Below are 26,317 nucleotides of genomic sequence, written 5' to 3'. Positions count from 1 at the left end.
TCTGCATTTTCTTACGTCCAAATCGCTTCTTCGTCTGTTAACTGCCACGACACCGTCCCTTTCCAGTGCTGGGGGTCTCGCAAAGCCTTTACCTTGGCCCGGGATCACCTTCGCATGCTCGATGTCATCACTCCGGCCCGACAGCTGCCGGTGCCGCTTGCTTTTCGCAGCCCATTCTTGGAATGTGCCTCATTTCACTGAAGCAAAGTTGGATCCAGGGCATGCTTTTCTTCCGCATCTGCCCCTTGAGGACTCCCAACTTGCATCTCATCGGGATCGTATCCTACCATCCCCTCCATGCCGTCAGGCCGAGCGCCTCTGGCATCTTTCGTAGAATTTCAGCTTCTCGACCCCCACATCTTCGTGGCTGGTATCCGCGCACTCGTGAAAACGTCGCGTATCCAACCGCTTTAGAGGTGGTTGGATGCCGCTCTCTCCCTTTCCGAAGCGGGCGCTAGTGAAGCCACCGGAAGTTGGGTGGCCTGTCCGAAACGTTCGGCGTCTGCTGCGTATTTCAATGCAAAATTTCGCGTATTTCGCCCTTTCATTTTCAGTCTTTTGAGTTATTCTTGTGTAATGTCAGCTGTTATATCAAAGCAATAAGCAAGCTGAATACAAGAAATGTGAGCAGTGTTTCTAGAACGCTATAATTTCACAGAAACCGAAGAGAGCAGGCCTGCAGGTCTCACACTGCCGCGGCAAAGGGGTACGCGCATAAAACGCTGCGTTCTTAACTAGTTCCTCTTTTCCGAGCGTAAAGGAACAGGAGTGGAATGATAAAGGCTAGGTCGTCTTGAAACCGAACTTTCGTGTGGGAAAGAAAAGGCGTACGCTGGCGCGGAAATCTGACACTCGACGAACCGCTGGTTATAGAACTCATGGTGATATTTATCGCTTTAGGGCGTCACTTAACTTCCAGACGTGTTTAAAATAGCTAACTCCAGAGCAAAGCCACGTTTTAGCTGCACAGGCAAGAGAAGCGACTGACAAGAAAGACGAATGATTCCGCGCGAGTGGCAAGCGCTGTTAGAAGTCAATTGCACCACACATCACGAACAAAGGCCCATTCAACCATATTTTTTGCAGAGTAAGAAACAGTACTTGATACACTCCGTCGAAAACGCAGTACTATACTCTTTGGAGGCTCTAATGTGAGCCAGAAAAACACCATGACACCTCACCAGATTGTAGCCCCGGCTTCGCTCCGGTTCTGTCAAAACATAATTCGGTAAAGTGGTGATCGCTGCAAGGTCGGCAGACTGGTGAAGGCTTCCACTATTATATAAGCCCCCCCCCCCCCCCCCCCCCTTAACGTACAGCCTGGGCTTAGAGCGCGGTTACGTGCATCACAATAAAGAGCAGAGTTGGGACACCAGCGCAACGGGACGAAAGAGAGCTGAGCAGACGAAGCTCAGTACGTTCGGTGTGTAGCGACGTTCTGTCGTCTGCTAGTATCGTCCCATTGCAATGCAATGCAGCATTATTTTGAAAGGCTTTCTCGAAGACTTTGCTTGTCTCCGCTTTAAGTTGACGGCGCAACAAGTAGGCTTGGTCGTTGAAGATAACGTTAACGCGTTAAGGCCAAAAATGGAAAGGGTTTCAACTTACAAAAACGTGTAATTATTTTCTGATTTATAGTCATTTATTTCAGACATCACAAGATTCAGGCATTTCGGATGAGTTCACTGCCGAGTTTATGATGTATCAGTGATGAAAATTTGCCCTGACCTTTTTTATTTATTTCTTTATTTTGAGTACCTCAAAGACGACAGGGATGCGGAATTTTACAAAGGGGTGGAGAAGACAAGGTTAACAGAAAAGATAGTCGATGGCTGTTGTATATTGACTGGATTATAGTGATGGATGACGTCTGCGGGCAGTTTTCTCCAATCGATTGCTGTTCTTAGACAAAACGACTTAAGATGGATCGTTGTTCTAGCATATGGCGGATAAACGACCATGGCTCAGCTGATGTGGCCTGTGAGTTGAAGTTATGATTGCTGCACTGCGTGATAAGTCATGATAGAATTAATAAAACAGAATCTAGATATTTGGCAGCGCTACCTTGTAAGATTGGAAGGCCGGATCTAACTTTTAGATTTCACGCTTCGTTCACCACATATTCCTAGAAGAAAAAACTTAATGCATTGTTTTTAGTATATTCAACTCAGGCGATTGGGTTATGATGACGCAGTTCCCATAAAGCGGAGACGTACTGCAGTTTGGACCTGACTAGGACTGCGTATGCAGGTTGCTTTACGTGAGAATGTGGATGACGTAGGTAACGTCGAAGGAAGCCAGGGATGGGGGTTAGCCTACTTAGTAACATTTGTAATGTGAGGCAACCATTTACAATCGCTGGAAATGCGCATACCTAAATATTTTAAACAGGAGGCCAAAGAGGTTACCGTCCTGTTCAGAAAGCCGTTGTACGAAGGATAATACTGGCGTGTGTGGAAGGTAAGCAGGACTTTATGTTAACATTAACACTCATTCCAAGATTCCACGATTTCCGCACCACTCCTCGTTTTTTGCCAGATCGCTGTGGAGCTCTTCATTGCCAGCAGGGTTATATATGGTACTGTACATAATGCAATCATTGGCAAAAAGACGGACACCACAGGACATGCACTTGGGTAGGTCATTAATGTACAGTAGAAGAATATGGCCAAGGACGGTATTTTTAGTTAGACGGGAAAGGGCAGGGGCGAACCTGGAAGAGTACTAGTTAGCGTAAGCAAACTGCATGTGGTTAATGAGAAAAGTCTTTCATATAAAGCAAATGAGAAGTGTTAAATTTCTCAAACGTTGTATTAAGAGTCGCTTCTGGTGAATGTTGCCAAAATGTTTCTGAAATCCTGAAGAGTGCATCACTGCGAACATTTATGTCTAAGCTACAGCTAACGTAGTTTTGAGAGAACGGGTGTCGGGTGTCGCAAGAGGGAGCTTTCTGAAATCGCGCTCTTTAAGGTTGGAAATTCTGTTGGAACTTAGGAAGCTCATGACATGGGAACCAATAACATGTTCTACGATTTCTCACTTACACTTAGGGGAGAAATAGGACAATATGAGTTACCAGAGCTTTACTTAGGAACTGGAACGATCTTGCCCACTCTGTACTCCAGAGGGACCATGGTGGTTCATAGAGAGAGAGACAGGAAAAGGATGTGTGCTAGAATCTTTTGGAAGTTACAGGCTTCGTGTTTTTCAAAACCATAGAAATGATGCTGTTAATGCCTGCTGACGACGTGAGGTTCAGCGATTCGATAATTTGTGTCATGCCTTTACCTGTAAATGAGAGTTCTGTCATGTTTGTACGAACTAAAATGGTGTTTAAATCGAGGTTATCATCGGTTGTCTGAGTAAACACTGCTCAGAAACTATTGTTAAGGGCCTCAGCCACAGTGTTCTCAGAAAAATGCCTCACCAGGTGCTCTCCAGCGTTTCGAACTAATATTCCTGCAGATCTGTTTGGCGTTGTTACGAGTTATTCATGGCAGTGATGAAAAGGAAAATAAACGTAAAAAAATTATGAGAAGAAATCGGAAAGATTTGATAGAGAGCGCTACCTTTGTGACACGTGTAAGCCGTTTGTGAGTTTCGCCTTAGTGAATTGTCGTTCCGTATTTTTTTTAGCTGCTTAGGAACTGACGTAAACTACAGAAATTAAATGCGGTCATGAATCATATTTGCAGACCCGATTTGTTTGTCGTGGCGATTTTCAATAATATTAGAAGTATACATTCTCACTTCATGGTTAAATTCTGCTTGGTTTGCGATGTATACAAGCTAGTGTTTTGGTAAAAATATACTGCAAACCTTTTTGCTAAAGTTGCATGGAAAGGCAAGGTAATTGCGCTACGTTAATCATACTCTAAATATCCGCGAAGAAATTTTTGTGTGCAACTTTCTCTGAAATGTGGAGTAGTCGTGGACCACAGTGGCCAGTTATTAGAGGAAACCACTCCCATCTACGCTCCGGAATAAGCAAGTAAGAAAGAATTAAAAACATTACGGTCTACAAAGCAGTTGAAATATATTACACCCGATACGCTCACCTGAACTGAACTGCTCTAAATTGCGTGCTTATGCTATAAACTAGGAATAAATCGCCGGCAAACAGGCGTTATGTGCAATTAATTTATAAGCAGTGTTTCATAAAAGCAATTTGTCCTCATGCATGCAATATATGGCACACATATTATGAAATATAACTGCAATGTTCTGTTAGTGCATGCTAATAACTACTGCATGCGGAAATCAAATATATATCTAGTTGGCGCATGAAAAAAATGCTGCTTTGATGTCGTCATGCGCTATGAGTTTTGCACAAAAACTATGCTTTCGTTCATGAGAAAACTTGATAAATAAACTCATCACTTACTTTATGAATCGTTCTTATTAAAAATACACCTGACGTTGCCCTTGTGATCAATTCTGATAATTCACCATGGTTAATTAAATGCTATGAGGAACCAAATTTCCTCTTTTGTTAGGGGCAGCTGTCTTCCACTTTCACTCTTGCTTCCAATCTACATGATTTTGCTTGCTGAGGCTTTCAATGTGCTTTTGCTAGTCATTGAGCGGACTCTTTTCAGCAACTGTTTTCAAATGTTCTGAAAACCACGGTACAGGAAATAAGTGCACTTGCAGCTAGCAGCCGCGCTTGTACGCTTTTTTCCTCGCTTTGGTAGCTTCCTGTGCACAGGGCGTGCTTCAGCAGCCGTACAGGCGCGGGTAAGCATCCAATTTTCGTCTCTCTCGCGAATTGTGCGATCTCAGGGTTGTCGCTGTATTCTATGAACCTTCTACGGGAGCAGATGACTATGCAGAGATAGTAATTGTAGGTACGGTAACGATTCCTTGAAGCTACGATGCCAGCAGGGGATAGGCTCTTCATCCTGCATTATTGTGAACTTGAGCATTAATTTGGGAACGAAAAGGTGGTTACGGGGCCCGATGATAGCATTACGGGAGGCATGCGCCATAAAATAGAGATTTTCTAAATTAAATCTTCAAGTGTGCTTATAGGGCAGGAAATAGGTCTCTTCAGAGGCCGAGTCAGAAGCGCAAAAAACTATTTCTCTGGTGTCGCAAAATACCGCGACACGATTATTCATCATCTGGAAGACGTTAAAGTAACGAGCGTTACCTTTTTGGTTTACTAGAATTGATATGAGTGAGATTAAAGTTAAGTACACCAATATAAATACGAATTTGACATCTTGTATATATATATATATATATATGTGACGTCACCAATAAATCTCCTATTAGATATACTAATGACGTCGCCAATCGATCACCAAATTCGTTGCTATATCGATTTACAATCGAGCCGCCATCTTGAATTCAATGTTAGAATTCAATTCTAACTTAGGAAAGACTTAGAAAATACTATTACAATGAGTAACTACTAGTAACTATTACAGTGAGTAAACATAGGCAGACATGATTCAAAAGAATGTACGGCGTTCAGTTACCTGCGCATTTATCGAAAAGATACCTTTTCTATTCCTGTAGACTTCAGCGTCACTTTTGATGGGCACATGGGTGCAGTCAGTGCACCCTGTGACTCCGGGAAACGCACCGACCTCATAAAACTTCGTCCATCGACCTCATAAAACTGCCCTTGCTTCCGTTGAGCTCGGCACGTTCACATACTTGGGGAACAGACTTTCCCAAATGCTTCTGCAGACTGCAGGCTGCGACACATTCATGAGGTCCCCCGCAACAGCCACCATGGCACCGGTCCCATAAAATCGGAGTGCGATGAGCAGCTTCAGTGCGGGTGGCAGCGAAGCTCCTCTGTTGTCTGCCTTGTCCCAAATTTGCAGCTCCGCCAGTAAGGCTAGCACAGTTTCTTTGGAGAAGCGGTAGCGTGCTGAAAACTCGTGGTCGTTGTAGAGCTCCAACGGGTTGAGGTGATCCGCGAGGCTCCGCAGCCGAGGCGACACCGGAGTTCTGTAAACATCGCCGTGCAGAAGTCCAGCTGGGCGGCGTAAAAACCTTCGGTATTCTTCAAAACTGCCGTCGTCAGGGACATACGTGCGTGACAGCATTGTCACGCACGCATGTCCCTGCACCACAGGAAGAAAGACGACGGGGCGGGCACTTCGCGACTGCTTGGCTGGCTCGACGGCCGTCTTCGCTACGCGCGCGCAGAGCTGCTGCGGGCGGTACTGTGTGCACCCTTGTGGGAAAGCAACCCTTCAGGTAAAGGAGCGGGTTAGGAAGCATGAAGGTAGCATGCCGGCTCCCTTAGGGTGGGGAAGCACCAAGGAGACCCTAACTTAGGTCTCCTTAGTAAGGGACGTTTCAGAATTGACATAACGTCGCCTTACGGCGCGTGAGGCGCCCTTATTAAGGTAAGGAGCGTTTTAGAATCCGGGCCGTAGACTTAGAAAATTCCACGCCGAAGGAAGGCGGTAGCAGACCCCAAGAAATCGAACAACGTGATGATTAAGACCTAACGTACTTGAAGTGAAAAAATGAGAGAATACTTAAGCTCCATCTTAACAGTATCACGCAAGGCCGGTAATAGATTTTTCAGTAGCCTGAAGTTATCTTTCTGTATCTATTCGCAGATACAGGCAGTGCTCTTTCCTTCAATATCGCGTAACGCCTAACCTACCGCCTCTAAGAGTACAGCGATCCACACACTTGCCTAGAGCTCTCGAACGGCGCTGTTTGTTTTCGACGAGGGCGGCGATGGTGAACAATCTCAGAGTTCGCTTACACTACACATGAAATAGCCCCGAAAGCAGAAGATTGGACAGCCGTCGCCGTAGCTCAGTAATAAAGAAAAAAAAAAGTCGCCGTAGCTCAGATGGTACAGCACCGGGCGCGAAATTTAGAGGTCTTAGGTTCGGATCCCACTTGCGGCATATCGTTGTTTTTTCTTGTGGTTTTATTAATCTCCCATTGATAAAAAACACGAAGTAAGACATCACCTAGGCTTCTTGGTTTGGTGACTGTTTTTCTTCCGTTATTTATGTCATAGCGAGCACCTCTTTCCATTCACTTGTCTGCTTTGTAGAGAGTGGAATAATTTATAAATTATTGCCAAATTAAAGTCCGTTCTTCATAAAAATTGACACCTACTTTCTCACCTCAGAATACCTAGTCGCACCAAATCATGGGCCTCTGTCATGACCTTACTGAAATAAATTCTCAGTGTCTATAACCCGCGCTGCGTATGGCCAAATTAGTGTTCAGGTTCAGAGGACTACAAGCACACCTCCGGGCCCGAAACGCGACCCAGGAAAGTTTCTCTTAAACTCCTGCTCGCAGGTTGCATGGGCCCCAGGTGCGTGAGTAGCAGCAGCGTCGTCAGAACGTTACCAGGAAAGCCTCCTGACGTCGCGTATGAAAGGCAGTTGCCTCAAAGACCGCACCACTCACGATCGTTTCGCCGACGTTCTAAAATGCCAACAGTCCTTCTTCTTCGATTGACATGGCGTCCTCGTACGGCCGGGCACTGCACACACACCACGAGCTGTATCTGCGCAGTGCAAACAGTTCGATTCAGGCAGGTACAACAACAGACATGGGCATGACCAGTCGACTTTAAGAGCTTAGGGCAGGCCCTAAACTTCCTATGTATTCAGCGCCTTTTTTTAGATTTTTCTCTGCAGGAGGAGGAGGAGGAGGAAATGCAGGGAGGGGAACCGAAAGAATTACCGGTGTGCTACCATGCACGGGGGGAAAGGGGTGAGGGGATAAATAGAATAAGGAGAAAAGAGAGTGGTACGAAATTGGTGTCACTATGCAAAGTGACAGCGTTCGTTAAAGTCACAGCCTATCGTGCCGACCAGAAGTTCGCAAGAAGCGCAGCAGTGCCTTGGAGGCCTTCACCGCCGACGATCGCCGCGGCCAGTGGCCGAGAATCTTCATTTCCGTCAGTGGGCACGGATCCAGATGCTGCAGTGCACGGCAGAGAGACTGCCTTTCGGCGCTGTAGGCAGGGCATTCACAAAGAATCTGTGCTATAGTCTCATCACACCCGCAGATGGCACATGCAGGGCTGTCAGCCATACCTATTAAGAAGGAGTAGTGCTTGGTGAAGGCTACACCAAGCCACAGGCGACACAACAAAGTTGCTTCACATCGTGGTAGGCCGGATGGAAGCCGAAGCTTCAGATCTGGGTCCGAGATTTGTAAGCACGAATTCGAAAATTGGTCTGAATTCCACGCGGCAAGCGCGATGGCCCGCGCCAGTGGTCTAAGCCTACTAGCTGCGTCGGCTCTCGAGATGGGATGAACACACATTCGCCCTCATGGTGAGCATTTCGCGTGGCCTCGTCCGCGCGGTGGTTGCCTGCGATGCCGCTGTGTCTTGGCCGCCAGTGGTAAACAATATCGTGCCATTTATTGATGTCGGTGTGATAGAGCTCTCAGATTTACTCGACCAGTTGTTCATGGGACCCACGACGAAGAGGAGATTCTAAAGCTTGGAGGACTGTACATAGTTCATTAGGCCTTCTTGCAAGTCATTACCTGCTGCGTGTCGTTTGTTTCCGAAATGTAATGAGAGTTTTCTAGTCAATATTCTCTATTATGCGATTTACGTTTCCAAAGCGGTATATTACTGGTGTTTTTTTTTCTGAACAAAACACCTATAGGTTTGGTTTATAGGGCGCATAACGTCCCAGAGCGACTCAGTTTAGGAGGGAAACCGTAGTGAAGGGCTCCGGAAATTTCGACCACCTGTGGTTCACTAACGTTCACTGACATCGCACAGTACACGGGCCTCTAGAATTTAGCCTCCAACAGAATGTGACCGCCGCGGCCACACGATCGAGCCTGCGTCTTTCGGTTCAGCAGCTGAGCGCCATTACAACTGAGCACAAACACCTTTATAAAAAGCTGCTGCAAATATGTCACCATGGCTGCTCTCGCATCATGTACGATAACGACTGTAAAAATGAGCCGATGCTGAGACAGCGATCAAGTATCGTGCGTTAACGTACCTAGCATGGTCGCCAGTTGGAATCCCTGCCTCTGGCTAGGCTCTAACTTAACAATTAAGTGTGTGCTGCACGAAACCCTGAATCGCATGACGCCATCGAGAACATTCTGTGGCAAACGGTTGGCCCACAAAAATTACACGAATCTCGGGACGAAACATTCCGACTTTGACGCCTGCCAGACAGGGATATATATGCCGGATCGACATAGCAAGCTTTCTAGTTTTGGCGCCCCGATGTCACGCTGCCCCCTGTTATTAGTTCCTTCCGTTATGTAATCACCCTGGTTACCGCGGCAACCAGTTCAAAGCCGCCATCTTCGATTATCTCCGTGAAATCAGCATAATTCGGAGGCTGGAAATGCTACCAGTAGAGCTAACGCTCTAATTTATGAATATTTTTTATTCATACAGATATGAATTAGTTACGTTACTGCAGAACGTTCATTCAAGACTTCTTTTTGTATAGATGGTCAGAATCATTTGAACATAAATCATCTGCGAAAGCTAATATTTCCTCCGAAACATTTAAAACTGCTCTGGCAGTACTGCTGCATAGCCAGATAATGACACTGTTCAGGATTCATTTGTTTATGCATGCATTATACGCCCCAGCTATTTCAACAGATATTTAGCCGTTTTACACTCTAGGCAAGTGCCATGATTCTCTTGTGCAAGGTGAAAGTGCCGCCCGCCAGAGATGCAGGAGGCTCGTTGGAACATAATTTGCTGCGCGAGCTAAACTTACCTGCGAAACAGCCCAAACCTACCCTGGTTGGACTGCTTCCTACCCATATAATAGCAAAATTCTGAATTCAGATTTCTATTGAACGCATTGTATAAACTGGCTATTTCTGTAAAGCTTTCGCCTTCTTACGCACTAAAAAAGTGCCATATTTCTAATATTTTACTTGTGTATCAATCATAATTTTTCTTAACAAATCTACCCGTCCTTTACCCTATCGCATTGTGCGGAGCACTAACAAGTAGGAACTAAAGGAAATGGATAGGTTGCATGCGGCATTTTCATTGCTTTACCATTCGAAGTTTCGGCTGCAAATCGTGGCGTCCACCTAGGATTCCATCGGACGCTACCAGTTGCGGTGTTTGCAGCAGGCCCTGTTACGAAATCTGACTGCGCCCGAAAAACTAGAAATTGGTCTTACTTCACCAACGGGCAGTTCGCCTTTTGTAAGACATGGCTTCAAGGGGAGGTTTGAATTCGAAGAATGATAGACAGAGACGCGCGGCGGCAAAACCGCCTCCGCCGAAGCGACGACACTGGTTTGTGCAACAGATATCGCAGGAGCAGACGACATACCAGCGATATCATCACTGGATGACCGCAGTGTAGTGGTGGTATTCCCTAATGAATTCACCAAAATTTTTCAGCAATCGTTCGTTGTACAGCATTCTGGGTGGGGTCATAGCAGTTAATTACCTTTGCACAAAGCTTACATATTTTAGTCTACTCGGAGGCTTGCTTGCGATAGGGGTTCGGACCAATTACATATGCACCACCTTCAATTGCATGCTTTCCGAGACTACATTCTCCCATAAGTGCGGTCGAGGTGACCACCGAGATGTCTAGATGTGAAGGTTTAGGCTAGCTTGCGACAGGAGTTCAACCGATGACATATGCACGTTCTGTTGATGCTTTAAAGCGCAGTTAAAGTGTCCACCGAGATGCCGACATTTGAGAGCGACTGCGTGCTTTCCTTTCCTCAAAACACATGCTTTCGCATTCCTCTCCCTAAGCAGACTGAAGTGTCCTCAGAATTTTTTTTTTTTTTTGGGGGGGGGGCAGTACGAACGGGCGATGTGGCATTTCGAAATGCAATGAAATGCGGGGACGGTGGTAGTGGTGAAAGACATTTATTTATTATTATTTTTTAGAAGAGAGATTGGGAGCTGGTATTAACGGCCAGCCCCTTACAAATATGAGGAGAGGTCCCTTGTCCTAGACCCCTGTGGCATCCGCGGCAGCTGGCGCCGTAGCGACAAGGGATAAATAAGAGCAGCCGAGCAGGGCAGCCTCCCAGATCGCTCGGGTAGGTGAAAGGAAAAGCTGTAGGGGTAGTCCAGTACATATCTGCAAGGAGGCACAGTTGTTCCTGCGTATCGGCGCGTCATTTCTCGTATTTACGTAATTTAGAGAGTCAAAAAGATGATATCTTTAGTAATTAAAGAATGTGCTCAGAATTATGTAAATAGCTTAACTTGGAGAATACGTAAATAATCATCGATTCGCTGATGACATTGCCTTGCTGACTCACTCCGGAGGTGAACTCCAAATCAGGATCAGAGTTATGCAGGCAAAGCAGAACGATGGGTCTAAAAATTACCTTGCAGAAAACCACTGTAATGTTTAACAATCTAGCAAGGGACCAACAGGTCACAATTGGCAGCGGGGTGCTGGCAGTGGCAAAGGAATACGTCTACTTAGGTCAGGTAGTGACAGCTGATGCGGATCATGAGAGGGAAATAACAAGAAGGATTAGAATGGGGTGGAGCGCACATGGCAGTTCTTCTCCGATCATAAATGACATTACCGATATCCCTCAAGAGAAACGTGTACAACAGCTGTATTTTACCGGTAATCACCTACGGGGCAGAAATGTGGAGGCCAAAGAAAAGGGTTCAGCGTAAGAGACAGAGAGAGGGTTTATTGACAGCTTAAGTTAAGGACAACGCAGCGAGCTACGGAAAGAAAAATGATAGGTGTAACGTTCAGAGACCGGTAGCGGGCAGAGTGTGTGAGGGAACAAATGCGGATTAATGACATCCTAGTCGAAATCAAGAGGAAGAAATGGGCTTGGGCAGGGCAAGTAATGCTAAGGCAAGAGAACCATTGGTCCGTAAGAGTACCGGAGTGGATTCCAAGAGAAGGCAACCGTAGCAAGGGGCGGCAGAAAGTTAGGTGGGCGGATGAGATTAAAGGGACACTGAGGAGAAATTGAAGTTGGCTTGTATCCATAGAATACCAGCTCCTGATCACAAAAACGCCACTCTTCCTGAAAACAAAGCTCTTGTAATGTAGAAAATAGCAAGAACCAAAATACAGGTATCGCCGCCACAGGCCAATCTCGCAAGTACAAGCGTGATGACTTCCTAGGACAAGAGGCGCCACCATGGAGGAATTTTCCTTACTTCATGGATGTCACGAATCTCTGAGGCTTGCAAAGGAAGGTTGCGCACCGCACCGCTTGCCCTCAGAAATCACGGAGTCTCCGCTTACGTCACGTTTCACGTCACTCCGTTCTGTGTCGTCATAAGAGTCCTCCGTGTCGTCATAAGAGTTCTCGAGTTTGAATCAGAGCGGCGGGAAAAAATTTTTCAATTTCGAATCCAAATTTCTTTGAAATAAATGCATCTTTCGCTCCCGGACAAGCATCAACAAATCCATGAAATGCCGAACTATCAGATATTGCTAACAAAAAAATTTTGATAGGGTTCTCCTCAGTGTCCCTTTAAGAAGTTTGCAGGCATAGGGTGGGCGCAGCTGGCAAAGGACAGTGTTAATTGGAGAGACATGGGAAAGGCCTTTGCACTGGAGTGGGTGTAGTCCAAACATCGTATCTGCGAAAGTGTTACGGGCCTCCAGATATTGAGAGAGGCGATCTCGGACCAAGACCTCCATAAGCTTGCCCACACAAGACGTTAAAGAGATAGGTCGGAGATGATCGGTATTGATGGGCTTGCCTGCCTTTGGGATGAAGGTGCCAAGAGCCGTTTTCCATTCCAGGGGGAGGGGTGTATCGTTTTTCCTGATTGCGTTGATGTATTCTAGCAGGGCCTCATACGCCGGCTCAGGAAGGTTGGCCACAAGCTTGACCGTAACCTTTCCCCTGCCCGGCGCGGTACCCCGTCTCATTTTAGTAAGAGCCACCCGCAGATCGTGGAGCTGGAACGGACGATCCATATCCGGATTATCTCTGCCTGCATACAGATATTCCTGTCCACAGGGTTCTCGGACTTGACACAGATACTGAAAGTCTGTGCAAGTTGGTCCGTATAACCTTTGAAATTATGAATCGCTCGTTGCAGATGTTTCTGTGTTTCTGCTCGGGCCTGAGTTGGATCTATGGGGATGCGGAATAGCTTCCAAGTGTTGCGACTAGACATTTGTCTAGCAACAGAGGTACAGCGATCCACCCAGTTTGAAGGGTCGAGCTAGGCAGCATACTCAGCCTCCTTCTGGGTGAGGCCGTGAATCCGCAAGTGTTATGTTACTGACGGCGCCACCTCTTAGTGAGGCTGCGCCGCGCTTCCCAAAGATGAAAGAGATGGTTGTCCACATCTGTCCCCTTATATGTGAGTTGTATTTGCTTCTCGTGTTTGTGTAGCGTTCGGAGGAGGCTGTGGGCCCAGGAAGAATAGCCGTCTTGGAGCAAACTGTACGGGGCAGCGATTGCCGGAAAGCCTTCCAGTCTGGCAGGTGGGCCTGCGCTATGGAGCGGTGTAGGGGCGAGTGTAAATGATAGTGTTGATATTGCAGTGGTCACTGTCAAGGGTGTCCTCGCTGTTGACCCAGTCTGCGTGTCTTATGTTGCCGGTGAGGGTGAGATCGGGACAGGTGTCTCGAGTTACAGAGTTACCCACACGTGTTCGATAGACATGTAGGGTCTGTATGGAGAGTAATGCCCAGCGTGGAATTTAGTGGAGATGGGGGGGAGGGGGGGGGGGGCAATTTGTGGCGCAATGAGAATAAGAAGGGAGAGCAATTTTTTATCTACCGAAAGCACTCCTTAATTAGTGGCCACGGAGAATTCACAGGCATATGCCAAAATTATATCTTCATGTCAAAATTAAAAAAAATGAAGGCCTATTTATGACACAGATATTGCATGCAGGAAGTCAATTTCTTTCCTAACCACCAGCTGCAGTTATTCTCTAATATAAATGTGAAAAGAATTCACTGCCAAATTGAAAATCCACATGTTCACCGCGAGAGACACTGAGGAGGCCAGTTTGTGGTGCAGGGATCATAGAGAGGAAGATGATATTCTTTTTTACGACCCAGGTACTGTGTAAATGGGGCGCACAGCAAAAATGAATATCAATTAAAATTTCATATTCTCCCCCAAAACAGAATGTCAAAGGAATGTCAAATTGTGGAGCACAGATTGGACGCAGGAAGCTTATTTTTTTTCTACCCATGTGCCACGAGCGCTAATTAAAACGCAAAGAGAAATCAGAGCGAAATGAAAAAAGTCAGATGTTCGCCACGAAAAAAAAAGGTTGACAGCTGCAATTTATGACATTCAGATTAAAGACAGGATGTCTCATCAGCCTGAAATGCCTCTTCTTGTTTGTGCTTGATCAAACGCAGCATAAATATTGCCCAAGTTCAATGTGTCTACTAAAACAAGGAGAACTTAAGAAGATATTGACTTATACCGGGTGTTTCTTTGGAGCCAGCCGTTGTATTTAAAGAGGCTTTTCGAGGCGTTCGAGTTGTTTTTTCGGTATAGTAAAATCAAAGCTTTCGGGTTTCAGGAAGCAAGAAAATCGTTTTAATTATTAAGCAGCTTAAATTTTTTGATAAGTAACCTTGTTACCTATTACAGTTCTCTTCCTGGTTTCAATCAGATAACTGAAGCAGTCGTTAGTTAAAAAAGTTGCACTGAGGCCATGAATTATGCCATTCGGAAGGTAGCAGGAGTAAGGGAACCGTTACTACTACCAGCAGTGTGGCAGTTGTAGTTGTGGTACTAACAGACATCAACAGCAGCCTTATTACACCCTCTGTAGATCAAAGACCTCTCCCATATCTCTCCAAGAAACCCTTACCTGTGCAGCCCCCTGTCACCAGCCCTCTGCTCCGGCTGCCTTCTCTTGAAGTGCAGTTCGTTACTCTTCGGAAACATCGGTTATCTTGCCTTCGCACTAAATTCCCTGCGCAAGCCGATTTTTCTTTCTTTTTTTGAGGATGATATTATTAACACGCGCTTCTTCCCTGACCCACTCGGGGTTGTTCCGGTTTCTTAACGTTGCACTGTTCGATATTTCTTGCATAGTTCGCTGCGTTCTCCTCAGTTTAAGTTAAGCCCTTTACTTAGCGTGCACTTTTTTACCCCCTACGCGAGTACAGGTAAGATACAGCTGCTATGCGAATTTCTCTAAAGGGATATTAGTGAGCTGCCATTCAGGATCAGTTACGTGTCCAATGCTCTCCAACCCATTTTAGCCTTCTCTATATTTCATTAATAAAGGAGTAGAAGCATATGGAAATTGATGCCCCTAAAATATACGTGGGCTATGAGGGACGCTGTAGTACAGGTCTTCGGGATAGATTCGACCTCTTGGGTTGCCTTAACTACAGATCATTTGAAACACACAGAGGCTTGTCCACATTTAGCCTCCAGCGAAATGCACCACCGTTACCGATTATGCGACCTTGTCCTGAGCTGTTGAACAACGAAACTAATGAGCTACACCGGGAACTAATTTCAGAGGACTCTACGTTATTCCACCGATAGAAACAGAGGAACCTTCCTTCCGGCTATTAAGCAAGTTTAATAAAGGAATGTGAAGAGGCAGAGGAATTTAGCCACTGGCGATTTCGCATTGCCTTGGACGCAGACTGAGCTGCAGTGACTTGAACACCATGGACACCAGCTCATCAGAATATCAGAAAGCACAACATATCGAGTTTGATCCTTGTTTTTGCAGGCTGCTGGAAATATCTGTCTCGCTAAAAATATGTATTTTACACATTGTTTGTAGCGTTTCTCAATTCTGCATTTATTGTGAGCAAAGTTAGCCGGAACGGCTGTAAACATAGCCGGCCTCAGCTGGCTTTTGCTGCCAAGAGGGGCTTTTATGCAATCCTTTATAACTTTTATCCATTAGAAACAGTTGCTCTCCGTGTTGCATATATACACAAAAATTGGTACCAACAATAAATAGATTATCGTCAAATGCCGCATAAAGAACAAACTGTAGGACTTATTCACTGTTTTTTTTTTCGGGTGATACATTTGAGAGTCACGCAAGAAGTCGATGGAGAGTTGCATGTAAAAAATGTACAAGTCATTGTACAGGTGCATTGTCTGACACTGCGTTTAATGTCCATGGCGAAGAGCATTGCGCTGCGACCAGACGGTCGACGCATAGGAACGGAAGCGAGGCCTCAATCTCAGATCAACAGAATCAGTGGCGTCGCGATCCCAACTTTGCATTTCGCGGATTACGTTGCCCCATGCATGAACAACACAAGTCGGCGAATGCGGGCATGAACCCCTGGTCTTAGTTCCCTCGAGTATATATGGCCCTTGGGCTTGTCACGATCTACAAAAGGCCGACTGAGGACAGTTAAATGTTGGCTTGTATTGAAAAAGTACAGGGTTTTAATCACCGTAAAATCGCTCTCGCTGAAAACACAGGATTCATAAGTTAGGAAATACTTATTCACGGAATACAGGTGGCGACAACACTGTCCGATTTAGTAGGTATAATGCTTGCATAGACAATTTTTTGGTGCGCATGCGAGGTTCTTGGCTACACTGAAATTTGCTTCCAAACGGTGACTAGCGGGAACAATTTTAAACCAAATTTTGGTACTATAAATGAGTGTTCTGCTGCCAGACAACCGGCAACTTAGCCAGAAAGAGGCGGAGAATCATGCTTTTCTCAGGGCTATAATTCGATGAAGTTTCCCCGAGTGTCATTTTAACAATAGGACTGACAAATCCGTTTTCCTCCAAAGCACATGAAATGTTTCCTTGTGAGTTGAGACCAAACACCTACTATGCTCCATGCTTCAAACTCATAAAAAAGGACGACATTTCCTTGCACGTGTAATCTAGGCACTTACTCTTGTATATGACGGAAAAAAATTCTTCGCCAACACGGCCTCAGTGTTCGACTTAAGAACGTTAGCAATGGGAGCTTCAAATGTTTACATAGGTGTGCTCAGTAAACGTGGGGAAGACCAAACGCAAACATCCAACGGATATTTCCTTTTCGGAAACATTCCTTCTATGCCCCAAGCAGCCCCATCTGCGTAATGGAGTTGGTACTATTATTGCGATTGACAGCCACCCTCGCTATATGCGGTATATTTCCTCGTTATATCAGGTAATAAATTCTATGAACGTGTGTATCAGGACACAACGAATTCTTTGACACCATCCGGAGCCCTCTGAGACAAAACGGTTCGGCCGTAATGGCCGTATGAAGGTCCTCCGAATGCACTGTTTGGGGCGGAAAGGTGGTCGGTGTGAATCCCACACATACTTTGAGCTTCATCTCAATTAGTAATTTCATTCTAATTAACGTGCCAAGTCATTTGACACCACTTCGAACATTCTGCGTCAAACGGGTGGCCCTAATATTTTATGCAGATTGTGGTCCCGGAGGGGTCCCACTTCGACGCCCGCTTTACTGGCACATAGACATGACGTCCCAGACAAATTTAGTCAATGTTTAAAAATATCACGCGGCACTCTAAGAGGGATAAGCAGACGCAGCCCTCATCGCTTGCACTGGGGTAAATGGCACAGCCAGTGCCTGCCTCACAGCCCTGTCACAGGTTCAGTGGCAGCACACCGAAAGAAATCATCTGTTCGGTTCTACGCGTAACGTTTGAGAGCACTGTACTCTCCCCGCACAAGCAGGCATACCACGTGATATTTTTTTTTTGTATTTCGAGGGCATCTGCAGTGAGCGAGAAAAAAGTTAATACGTAACAGATGGAAAGTTAAAAGTTGTTCCATCGGACATTTTGCGGGCCATTTTCAAATTTCGCATTAGAATTTTTCGGCTATCTTCATTGCTCGCGAATTCGGCTAATTAATTTCGACTAATTATGCAATTAAGCAGAATAAAAAACAATGTGACTTTCTCCACACAACAGCCAACAGGATGCATCTGGGCGCGTCGTCTTAGAGTGCCGCGGCATATTTTTTAACCCTGGCTAAAATTATCTGGGAGACCCTGTTTAGCGGATCGAAAGTGTAGGTATCAGTTGAAGCGTACGTTACGCGCCCACTGTTGCTATATGATATGGTGTGGTCACGGGGGTAACTGTTTTCGTCAATTTGACCTTCATTGCAGACAGACGCGTCCTTGACAAACGTAAGTAGTAAGAGCTAACGCTCTTATGAAACCAGTATTGTTTCCCTATATCATAGACAAAGACGATCAGGTGTTTTTAATATTATGCACTACGTGAGGAACGTCAACCGCCTAAATTCCAACCTTATAAACTTAAAAATTATGGAAGGAAATTTCATTTTATTTCCCTCGTTCTTTCCTAATTATACGCCTACTCATTAGAATTGAGCTGTTAAGCAACGCATATACTAGGTTCTTTTTTGGTCGCCAAGAAGCCAAGGCCCCTGTGGCCTGTGGACTGCGTATTCGCCAAGCGGCCTGAATGTCCTGGGTTCTCTTTCCCTCTCTTTCACGTGAGATTTTTATTTGAGTTTGGTTTGTGTCTTTGGGACTAGACCTGTTCTGGTCAGTCATCGGGTTTCGTTGCCGATGACCAATATAATGTTTTCGAATTAATACGTATAATGTGTTTCAAAAGGTATTGCTGCGACCGTTAGACGAGAGAGGCTTCCGTGATACTTTAATTACCGAGCGACACTCTGATGATCAGTGTTGCATTGCTCGAGCGTCAAGGCTTTTGAAGGCGATAAAGGAAGGAGAACGAGAAATATAATTTCAAATGGGAAGGAGCATAGAGGTCCACATAAAGACAGACAATATTCGTTGTGTATATTGTCGCTCCCCAGCAAGAAGAACTGGTGTTATAGTTTTGCATAGTAATTTGTACATATAGAGAGGGCTTAACCGGATCGTAGAGGTCACCCGACTGTGCCCTCCTGTGCCGTACTGAAAGCCTCTCCCATGTCTCTCCAATTAACCCTGTCCTGTGGCAGCCGCGGCCACCTTATCCCCCACCAAAGTTCTTAATTTCATCCTCCCAGCGCTCGCTCCCCCCTCTTGAGACGCCTGCCTTCTTTTAGGATCCTGTCCATTGCCCTTAACGACCATCGGTTGCTTTGACTCCACTCTACATGCCCTGCGCAAACCCAATCCTTCTCCTTGATTTCGCCTTGGACATCATTAACCTGCTTTTTTTTTCCTCGCCCATTCTGCCCTCTCCCTCACTGTGAACGTTACACCTATCATTTTCCTCGCCACAGCTCGCTTTGTTGTCCTAAATTTAGGTTGAACCGTTTTCGTCAGTCTGCATGCTGCTGCCTCCAAGGTCACACTGCAACTCTTAGGGCAACGGTCACACTGCAGCCAGTCGGAAACTTCCTATGCATAATTTACCTTTTTGAGGTCTGAAATATATAGAGTGTTATTTATGACAGATTAGAAGTATTAGCCCTTTTTGATGCAGTTCTACTGATCTTGATGCTGGCAACTTTATTTGTCAGAAGGAAGGAAGGCCTCAGACGTTGCTGGCACATACCCACTACGGGGGAGTGGCCAAGACACAGGCGGTTAATTACTGGATACAGGAAATTTTTGACGGGAAAAGCAGTGGAAATAGTATGTAGTCTGATAGAATGGAAGAGGGAAGGAAAGGGTCCAGTTAACTTGGAGATCGAAGACGGGGACAATTGCTTAATGTGCATAATAGTACACAGTGCCTGTAATGTTGCAATGTCTTACTGACAGAGATCAGGAAAAAGAAATTAGAATGGGAGTCGCTGCGTTTCTTGAAGAAAATTTTGCACAGCAGAGCGCACACTCCTGTCGCTTCGTCCAAGCAAAGAAGCGCCAATGGAAACAACAACCGCGGAAGACACAGGCAAGCCCAGTTTGATGAAATGGAATTTGCAAAAGACGCTTCCTCAAATGAGAAAAGCGGCGGCAGAACAGCAGGAAGTGATCTATTGCCTCAGGTTCGGCACAAAAAGGGCACAGTGGGAAGCTGCCAGGCCAGATCTGTGAAGGTAGAAATTGAGAAGGGGAACCCGGCAACGCAAGCGCGTGGAAAGAGACCTCTAGTCTGCGTGAGCGCCAGTCTTTGCTACTCCAAGGATGCAGAAGATGCTGATATTCGGGAGACGATGTAAGAGCCGAGGCAGCAAATTCCTGAAATATTGTGTAGCTGCGAAACCTCACCGCAGCTGTATATGCACACGATGGTAGGACAGCAACAATTGGGCCGCTGAGAGAGGCTCTTGCTAAGGAATCTGCAACCTCATTTAAGTGAAAGCCCATGTGACCTGGTACCCAAAGCAACGTTACCGAATTTAGATGCAGCGGAATCAGGAACTTAAAGAGGCGTAATGGCCGAGAGTCAGCGGGCGAGGATAAGGAAGAGCAAATGGACAGAGAGTCTGTCATAACCACGACCTGGGAAACGGTAGATTCTAATTTTCGTAAGGCTAAGATTACTGCTAATAATTCAGCCAGAAAAATTGGAGTGAAGTCAGGAAGACGGAGAGAAAAAGACCAATCCAGTGAAGGTGAAAAAATTCCCACACCTGCCTTTTCGCGATCCTGAGAGGCATCGGTAGCAATAAGAACATGAGAGGGAAAGGACCTTAGGTGGTCCAGCAATAGACCCTGAAGAAGCGGGAAGGGCTGCAGCTTTGCATTCGATGGGAAAATGTCATCGAATTCAATCTGGACAGATGAGGAGTTGTTATATATTTGGCGGACATCAGTGAAATGGATATTTATGCGATCAAGGAGGGACTGCACGTAACATATCTGCGGGGTATGAAATCGAGACCAGGCAGCACTAAAAAAGGCGGAAGGTTGACTAAGAAATATTATACTGGAAGCGTGAAGAGGGAGTCGCACAATTTTAAAAATGTTTGAACTGTTAAAAGGCGAAACCTAGGTGATAACGAAGGCATTCGCGCCTCAAGGTGCAGAACAGCATTGGCGACATATTTTGGAAGCCCCAGACAAAGGCGCAACGCCTCACGCTCCAAAAGCACAAGAGGGCGAAGTTGATAGGCAGGAGCTCCTGAGAATAAAACACACCCGAACTCCAAAATGGGCGGACGTACATTTTATAAATCATCAGAAGCGTATGCCTTCTCATGCCTGACCTAGCACTACAAAGCCTGCGCAGGATGCCAATGGCCCGAACTCCTTTTGCAGAAACTTGCTCAATGTGTGGCCGCCAGGAGAGAGTAGAGTCGTATATTACACCGAGATACTTCACCGTCTGAACTTGAGGTATTATGTTATTTCTATAGACCAGGCAGATGTTTACAGGAACAGAAACTGGAAATACTAACAATGCGCATTTCTTCACATTAAGGGACAGATGAATTCTTCCTAGCCAGTTGTCAAGAACATTGAGGTAATTTTGCAGGGTTCGATAAAGAGTGTGAATGTCACCTGCTGATGCAAAAAATGCAATATCGTCGGCGTACACATAGTTTTCACATTTTGAATGCATGGAATTGAGCTTAGAAAAATGTTAAAAAGAACAGGGAGAGAACTGATCCTTGCGGAACACCTCTTGTCTGTGGAAATCTCCTTGAGGAAATACCATTTTGGCAGCAGTAAAATTCTCTATTTTCTAAAAAAACAGAAATCCAGGCTACAAAATAGCTTGGGAAGTTGAGTTCCTGTAATCTTAGTAATAGAGTCGAGTGCTCCACGCTGTCGTATGCTTTACTGATATCCAAGGTGACAAGCGCAGCAAACTGTTTTCTATTGCGAGCTAATTTAATACGACTCTCAAGATCAGTATGAGCACACCAAATTGAACAACCCGGCCTGAAACCAATTTGACATGGATTCAATACAGCATTTTCTGAAAGGAATGACATGACACGGCCGAGAAGGACCCTTTCCACCAATTTCACTAGGTTCGATGTTAACGAAATAGGGCGTATATTGTCTAAAGTTAAGCCCTCCCCTTGTTTTTTAAGCAATGGAACTATTTCAGCAAGACGCCACTCATGCGGTATCCAAGGACCTTTAATAGAATGGTTAATTAGAGCCAACAGGTCTGCAGGAGATTCATTGAACAAAATTTTGATCATAGATGAAGGGACCTTATCGGGGCCAGGAGCCGCTGGGGATAAGCGCAGAACAATTTGCGACAGCTCAGGCATAGAGACCTCAGTGAAATCACTTGAGGTGCATGTGAATATAGTAGAAGGTAAAGCAGATGTAAAGCGAAGCTCTAGGCCACACGCAATATCTTCTAAGGCCTTTGCGATGTCAGCAGGGGACTGAACGAGGGATTCAATGTTGGCAGTCGGAGGAATCACCTTGTTGCGCCTCATGAAACTAAACAAGGCTCGTTTACTTCCCGATTGGGAAAGGAAATCATAATGATTTGTATTATACTCCTCCTTTGCACGGGCGACAGTGCGCTTAAATGTTGCTGCAACATACTTATAATCCAGCCAATTTTTTGGGCATTGATTGATGAGAAGTTTCTTCCAAGCTGCTTTCCGTCGTCTATATGCACGCGTGCACTCAGAATTCCACCAATTGTTCGCGATTGCACCCTTTGTTCTCTTAACCAAAAATTCAGACTTTTGCCTTGCATGGTCCAGTACTGAACATAGATGTGCAGCCTTGCTTTCGGCACTCGTCTGAGCGCAAGTGTCTGAAGTGATTTGGAGGGCTGATTTTAGAGTGTCTTTAAAGCAATTGTAATTTATTAACGTGCGCTGATGTCGCTCAAGAAGAGTTAATTTACACGCAAACTTGAAACTAATCGGTAGATGATCACTGTTTGTTGCACAGTCAACAGGCACCCAAGACATAACGGAGACTCCTGGGGAGGAAAAAGTTAAATCCAGGGCAGAGCGGCATTGACTGCGAACAAACGTAGGCAATCCGGAATTGTTGCAGATCAAGTTGTTGCCAGAAGCCCAATCAAATAGCCTAGAACCAAAGCTGTCTGTTTTAAACCCCCAAGTCACATGGTGCGAATTGAAGTCGCCAAGTAATAGAACCTGAGATCGGCTACTAGACATGAGTGAGTCAAGGGGCCGAGTGTCACGCACACCAGACGGGAAATATGCATTAGCTACCGTAAAGGGCTGTTGACCTGGGACACTGAGGTCAACCGCAAGGATTTCACATTCAACTCAAAACACACTTTCAGGAACTCGCACACATGCCGTAGAAAGCAAAACGAACTGCCATGTTTGCACTAGCTGTTTTGGGACGAAAATTTTAACATTGTCCTCTAAATTTTTGCACTCTTCCTTATTTACAGAAATGGATTGGCTCAGCCTGACGTTGACAACCGTGCTTATCTTGGTACTATACGTCATCCGCTTGTCTCGGCTCAGAAAAACGCGCATTCCAAGGGATGCCAAGCTACCGCCTGTTCCGCCAGCTACTCCATTGATTGGCCACGCCGAATACCGCCGCGAACATTTTTTCGCTACCACGGCAATAGAATGGGCAAAAAGCTACGGTCATACGTTCAGGTGAGAAAAGAACTCTGTAGCAGGAGGCCTCGCAACCCTCATAACAAGAAAAAAAATACCTAACGGTGCAAAAGTCGACAGTGCCCAGAGAACGTCGTTTAGTCTCCTAACAGTTCCCACCTAGGACACAATGCGGTAAAACATCACTACAATGCTTGTCTGATATTATACTCATCATGTGTACAGATATATTGTAAGCCTTCTCAGCATTGCTTATTCATTCGTAATAACCCCCAGCAATACGGGGAAAAGAAACATGCGTGATATTTCTACTTGCATCGCAAACGCAAGCAACATGGTACACATCTACAGCCATAAAGATGCACATGAAACACTTCGGAGCAAGCGCTGTAAAAAAGCGCTAGACTACCTCTACAACACAAAGGTGCGTGACAGTTCAAGCAAACGCACGTCAGGATTCCTGAAGGAGCGCTTGCCACAATAAGCTCTGCAACTGTATATTTATGGAGCGCAATAATAACGAAAAACTTCATCTAACTTCGTTCCTCGCGCGTCGCTGAGAATCAGTATGTCCATGCTAATTACACATAACTATATCACACCCCATACAATGCACTCACGATAAGTTAGTTCACTTATGTTTTGTTAAAGGCGCCCTATTTCATTACACATTACATAATGGTTAGGGTTGCACTTAATAAGAAAAAATCTGAATAAATATTTAACATTAAGAAACATCGGTTAAGCGTTTAAATCGGATGAAGCAATGCCGACGATGTAACAGGATAGGCAGTTCCGGTTTGCAGCTTCTCGAAAAAAAAAAGGAAGCAGAAAAGGTGGCACTGCATGCGACGGTGGGAGGGCAATTTGATGTAGACGGCCGGTGCTTTGAGATATGCGGTTAGCCGCTGGGATTTCATCATCATCATCAGCCTGACTGCACCCACTGCAGGGCAAAGGCCTCTCCCATGTCCCTCCAATTAACCCTGTCATTTGCCAGCTGCGCCCATCCTATGCCTGCAAACTTCGTAATCTCATCCGCCCGCCTAACCTTCTGCCGCCCACACTGCTAAGCTTGCCTTCCCTTGGAATCCGCTCCGTTACCCTTGAGGACCAGCGGTTATCTTGCCTTCGCATCACTTGCGCTGCCCAAGCCCATTTCTTCCTCTTGATTTCGACTAGGATGTCATTAACACGCGTTTGTTCCCTCACCCACTCTGCTCTCTTCCGGTCTCTTAACGTTACACCCATCATTTTCCATTCCATGGCTCGCTGTGCTGTCCTTAACTTAAGCTGAACCCTTTTCGTTAGACTCCACGTTTCTGCCCAGTAGGTTAGTAGCGGTAAGATACAGCTGTTGTACACTTTTCTCTTGGGGGATATTGGTGAACTGCCATTCATGACCTGAGAGAACCTGTCATATGCGCTCCACCCGATTCTTACCCTTCCAGTTATTTGCCTCTCATGATCCGGATCAGTTGTCAACAGAAAAGCGAAACATTTCACTCGTAGGTTTACAATTCCCCCCCCCCCAAAAAAAAAAAAATACGGAGAAGTTTCGTAACTCTTGAAAGCTTGAGTTGAGAAAAACATGCGAACTGTCTGGTTGACACAAAATATTTGTGCTATTGTCGCGCCAAAACAGTGGGTATGTGGATGAGCGCATGGACAGACTCGGACCGGTCGCGGCGTTTCAAAACGCTGCTGGCGCAAGTACTCAAGAACACCGATCCTCCGAGATAGAATTTTAAGCCATCTCTATAACATTTTATACGCTGGGAAGGTTTCAGTGCCATAAAAATGATAAAGTAGGTACATATCTTTCTTGTTATTTTTGATTGCCGCAAGGGTTCATGAATTGCAGACCAACAGCACCATGGATTTCATAGATTTGAATATTAAGGATTGTAAGGACCAAGTCTGCTGGGCGTATGATCCCCGGTCTAATAAACATCTGCCTGCTTTTAGGAAGGCACATCTGAACCTTGGGAAGTGTTCAGCTTTCACCTGAGTCTGATAAATGTGTTGTAGAAATCCTGTCTGCCAGTAAAGGACAAAGTACGGCGCCACATTGCTTACGGTCAGGCTCTGGGGAGCTATGTCGGTGATGAAAAGAAATTAGCCATGCTTTTTGCTCATTCAAACAATTTAACCGTGTTCTGCACTAGAATTTATTATGGGTGTTATTATGTGTGTGAAGTGACATCATTTATTAATATTAAAAAAGTAGGGGACCGGGGACAGTAGTTTATTTTTCTGCACCTCAGATGCCCGTAATACGAATATTACATGAAAGAAAATACAATGCAATATAGAAAATGAATCGGCAATGAATGACACCGAGTTTAAAGCATATTTTAACTAATAACCTCCTGCTCATTATATGCCTCTTTTCTGGTAGAGCTGGGCTCTTCCTCCTCTCCGTTTGCTATTATCATCGCTTAGGGTGGCTAATGTCACCCACCTGTTGGCTCAACATCGTACTGCGATCAATACTCAGTTTCAACCTACCTACATGAACCAGCGCCTCGCTCCTTTTACGGCATAATGCTTTCCTGACCTCCTCTCGCCAAAAGGCCGCCCATTCTCTCCGTATCAGCCGCAGCCACAATGCAGTTTTCGCGCCTTTTTTGAGCATCAGCCACATAGTTTCAAACGCACAATAAATTAGATGTGCCTTTAATGTACGAGTGTACGGAAGGGGAACATTAGTTAAAGCTCAGGAAGAAATGTAGACGCGAATGCAAATGCTATCATCCGCATTTTTTATGCAAAACAAGTGAAATTATTACAAAAGGTCATGTAAAGAGGCAACTTTACCTATTTTCTATTGCAGGGTCAAATTGGGATTCACAGAGATCGTTATTGTAAACGACTACGATGCCATAGAGAGGCTGTTTGCGAGGGATGAGCTGCTGTGCCGTTCGAAAGCTTGGCGTCTCTACGGACTCTCTGTCGGCTGTAAGTAATTCGTATTTCAAAACTGAAATCCCTC

General features: G+C 45.4%; 1 protein-coding gene across 6 annotated transcripts in view; it reads left to right on the top strand.

Annotated features, from left to right (window-relative positions):
- The window catches only part of LOC144104002 (vitamin D 25-hydroxylase-like), a 112,608-nt gene that overhangs the window by 51,144 nt on the left and 35,147 nt on the right, over positions 1-26,317 (top strand). For 2 of the 6 annotated variants that reach the window (XM_077636781.1, XM_077636782.1), the window contains exons 3-4: positions 23,145-23,361; positions 26,159-26,283. In XM_077636781.1, the coding sequence (XP_077492907.1) occupies positions 23,145-23,361; positions 26,159-26,283 (342 nt within the window). Of the gene's footprint in view, positions 1-4,605; positions 4,738-13,328; positions 13,407-16,302; positions 16,419-23,144; positions 23,362-26,158; positions 26,284-26,317 lie in introns of those variants that run through there. The other 4 variants (XM_077636784.1, XM_077636785.1, XM_077636786.1 and 1 more) reach the window with 4 other exon arrangements.

This window comes from Amblyomma americanum, chromosome 9, assembly GCF_052857255.1.
Source record: "Amblyomma americanum isolate KBUSLIRL-KWMA chromosome 9, ASM5285725v1, whole genome shotgun sequence".
Classification (NCBI taxonomy): Eukaryota; Metazoa; Arthropoda; class Arachnida; order Ixodida; family Ixodidae; genus Amblyomma; species Amblyomma americanum.
This window is presented reverse-complemented; position numbering and strand designations above follow the sequence as displayed.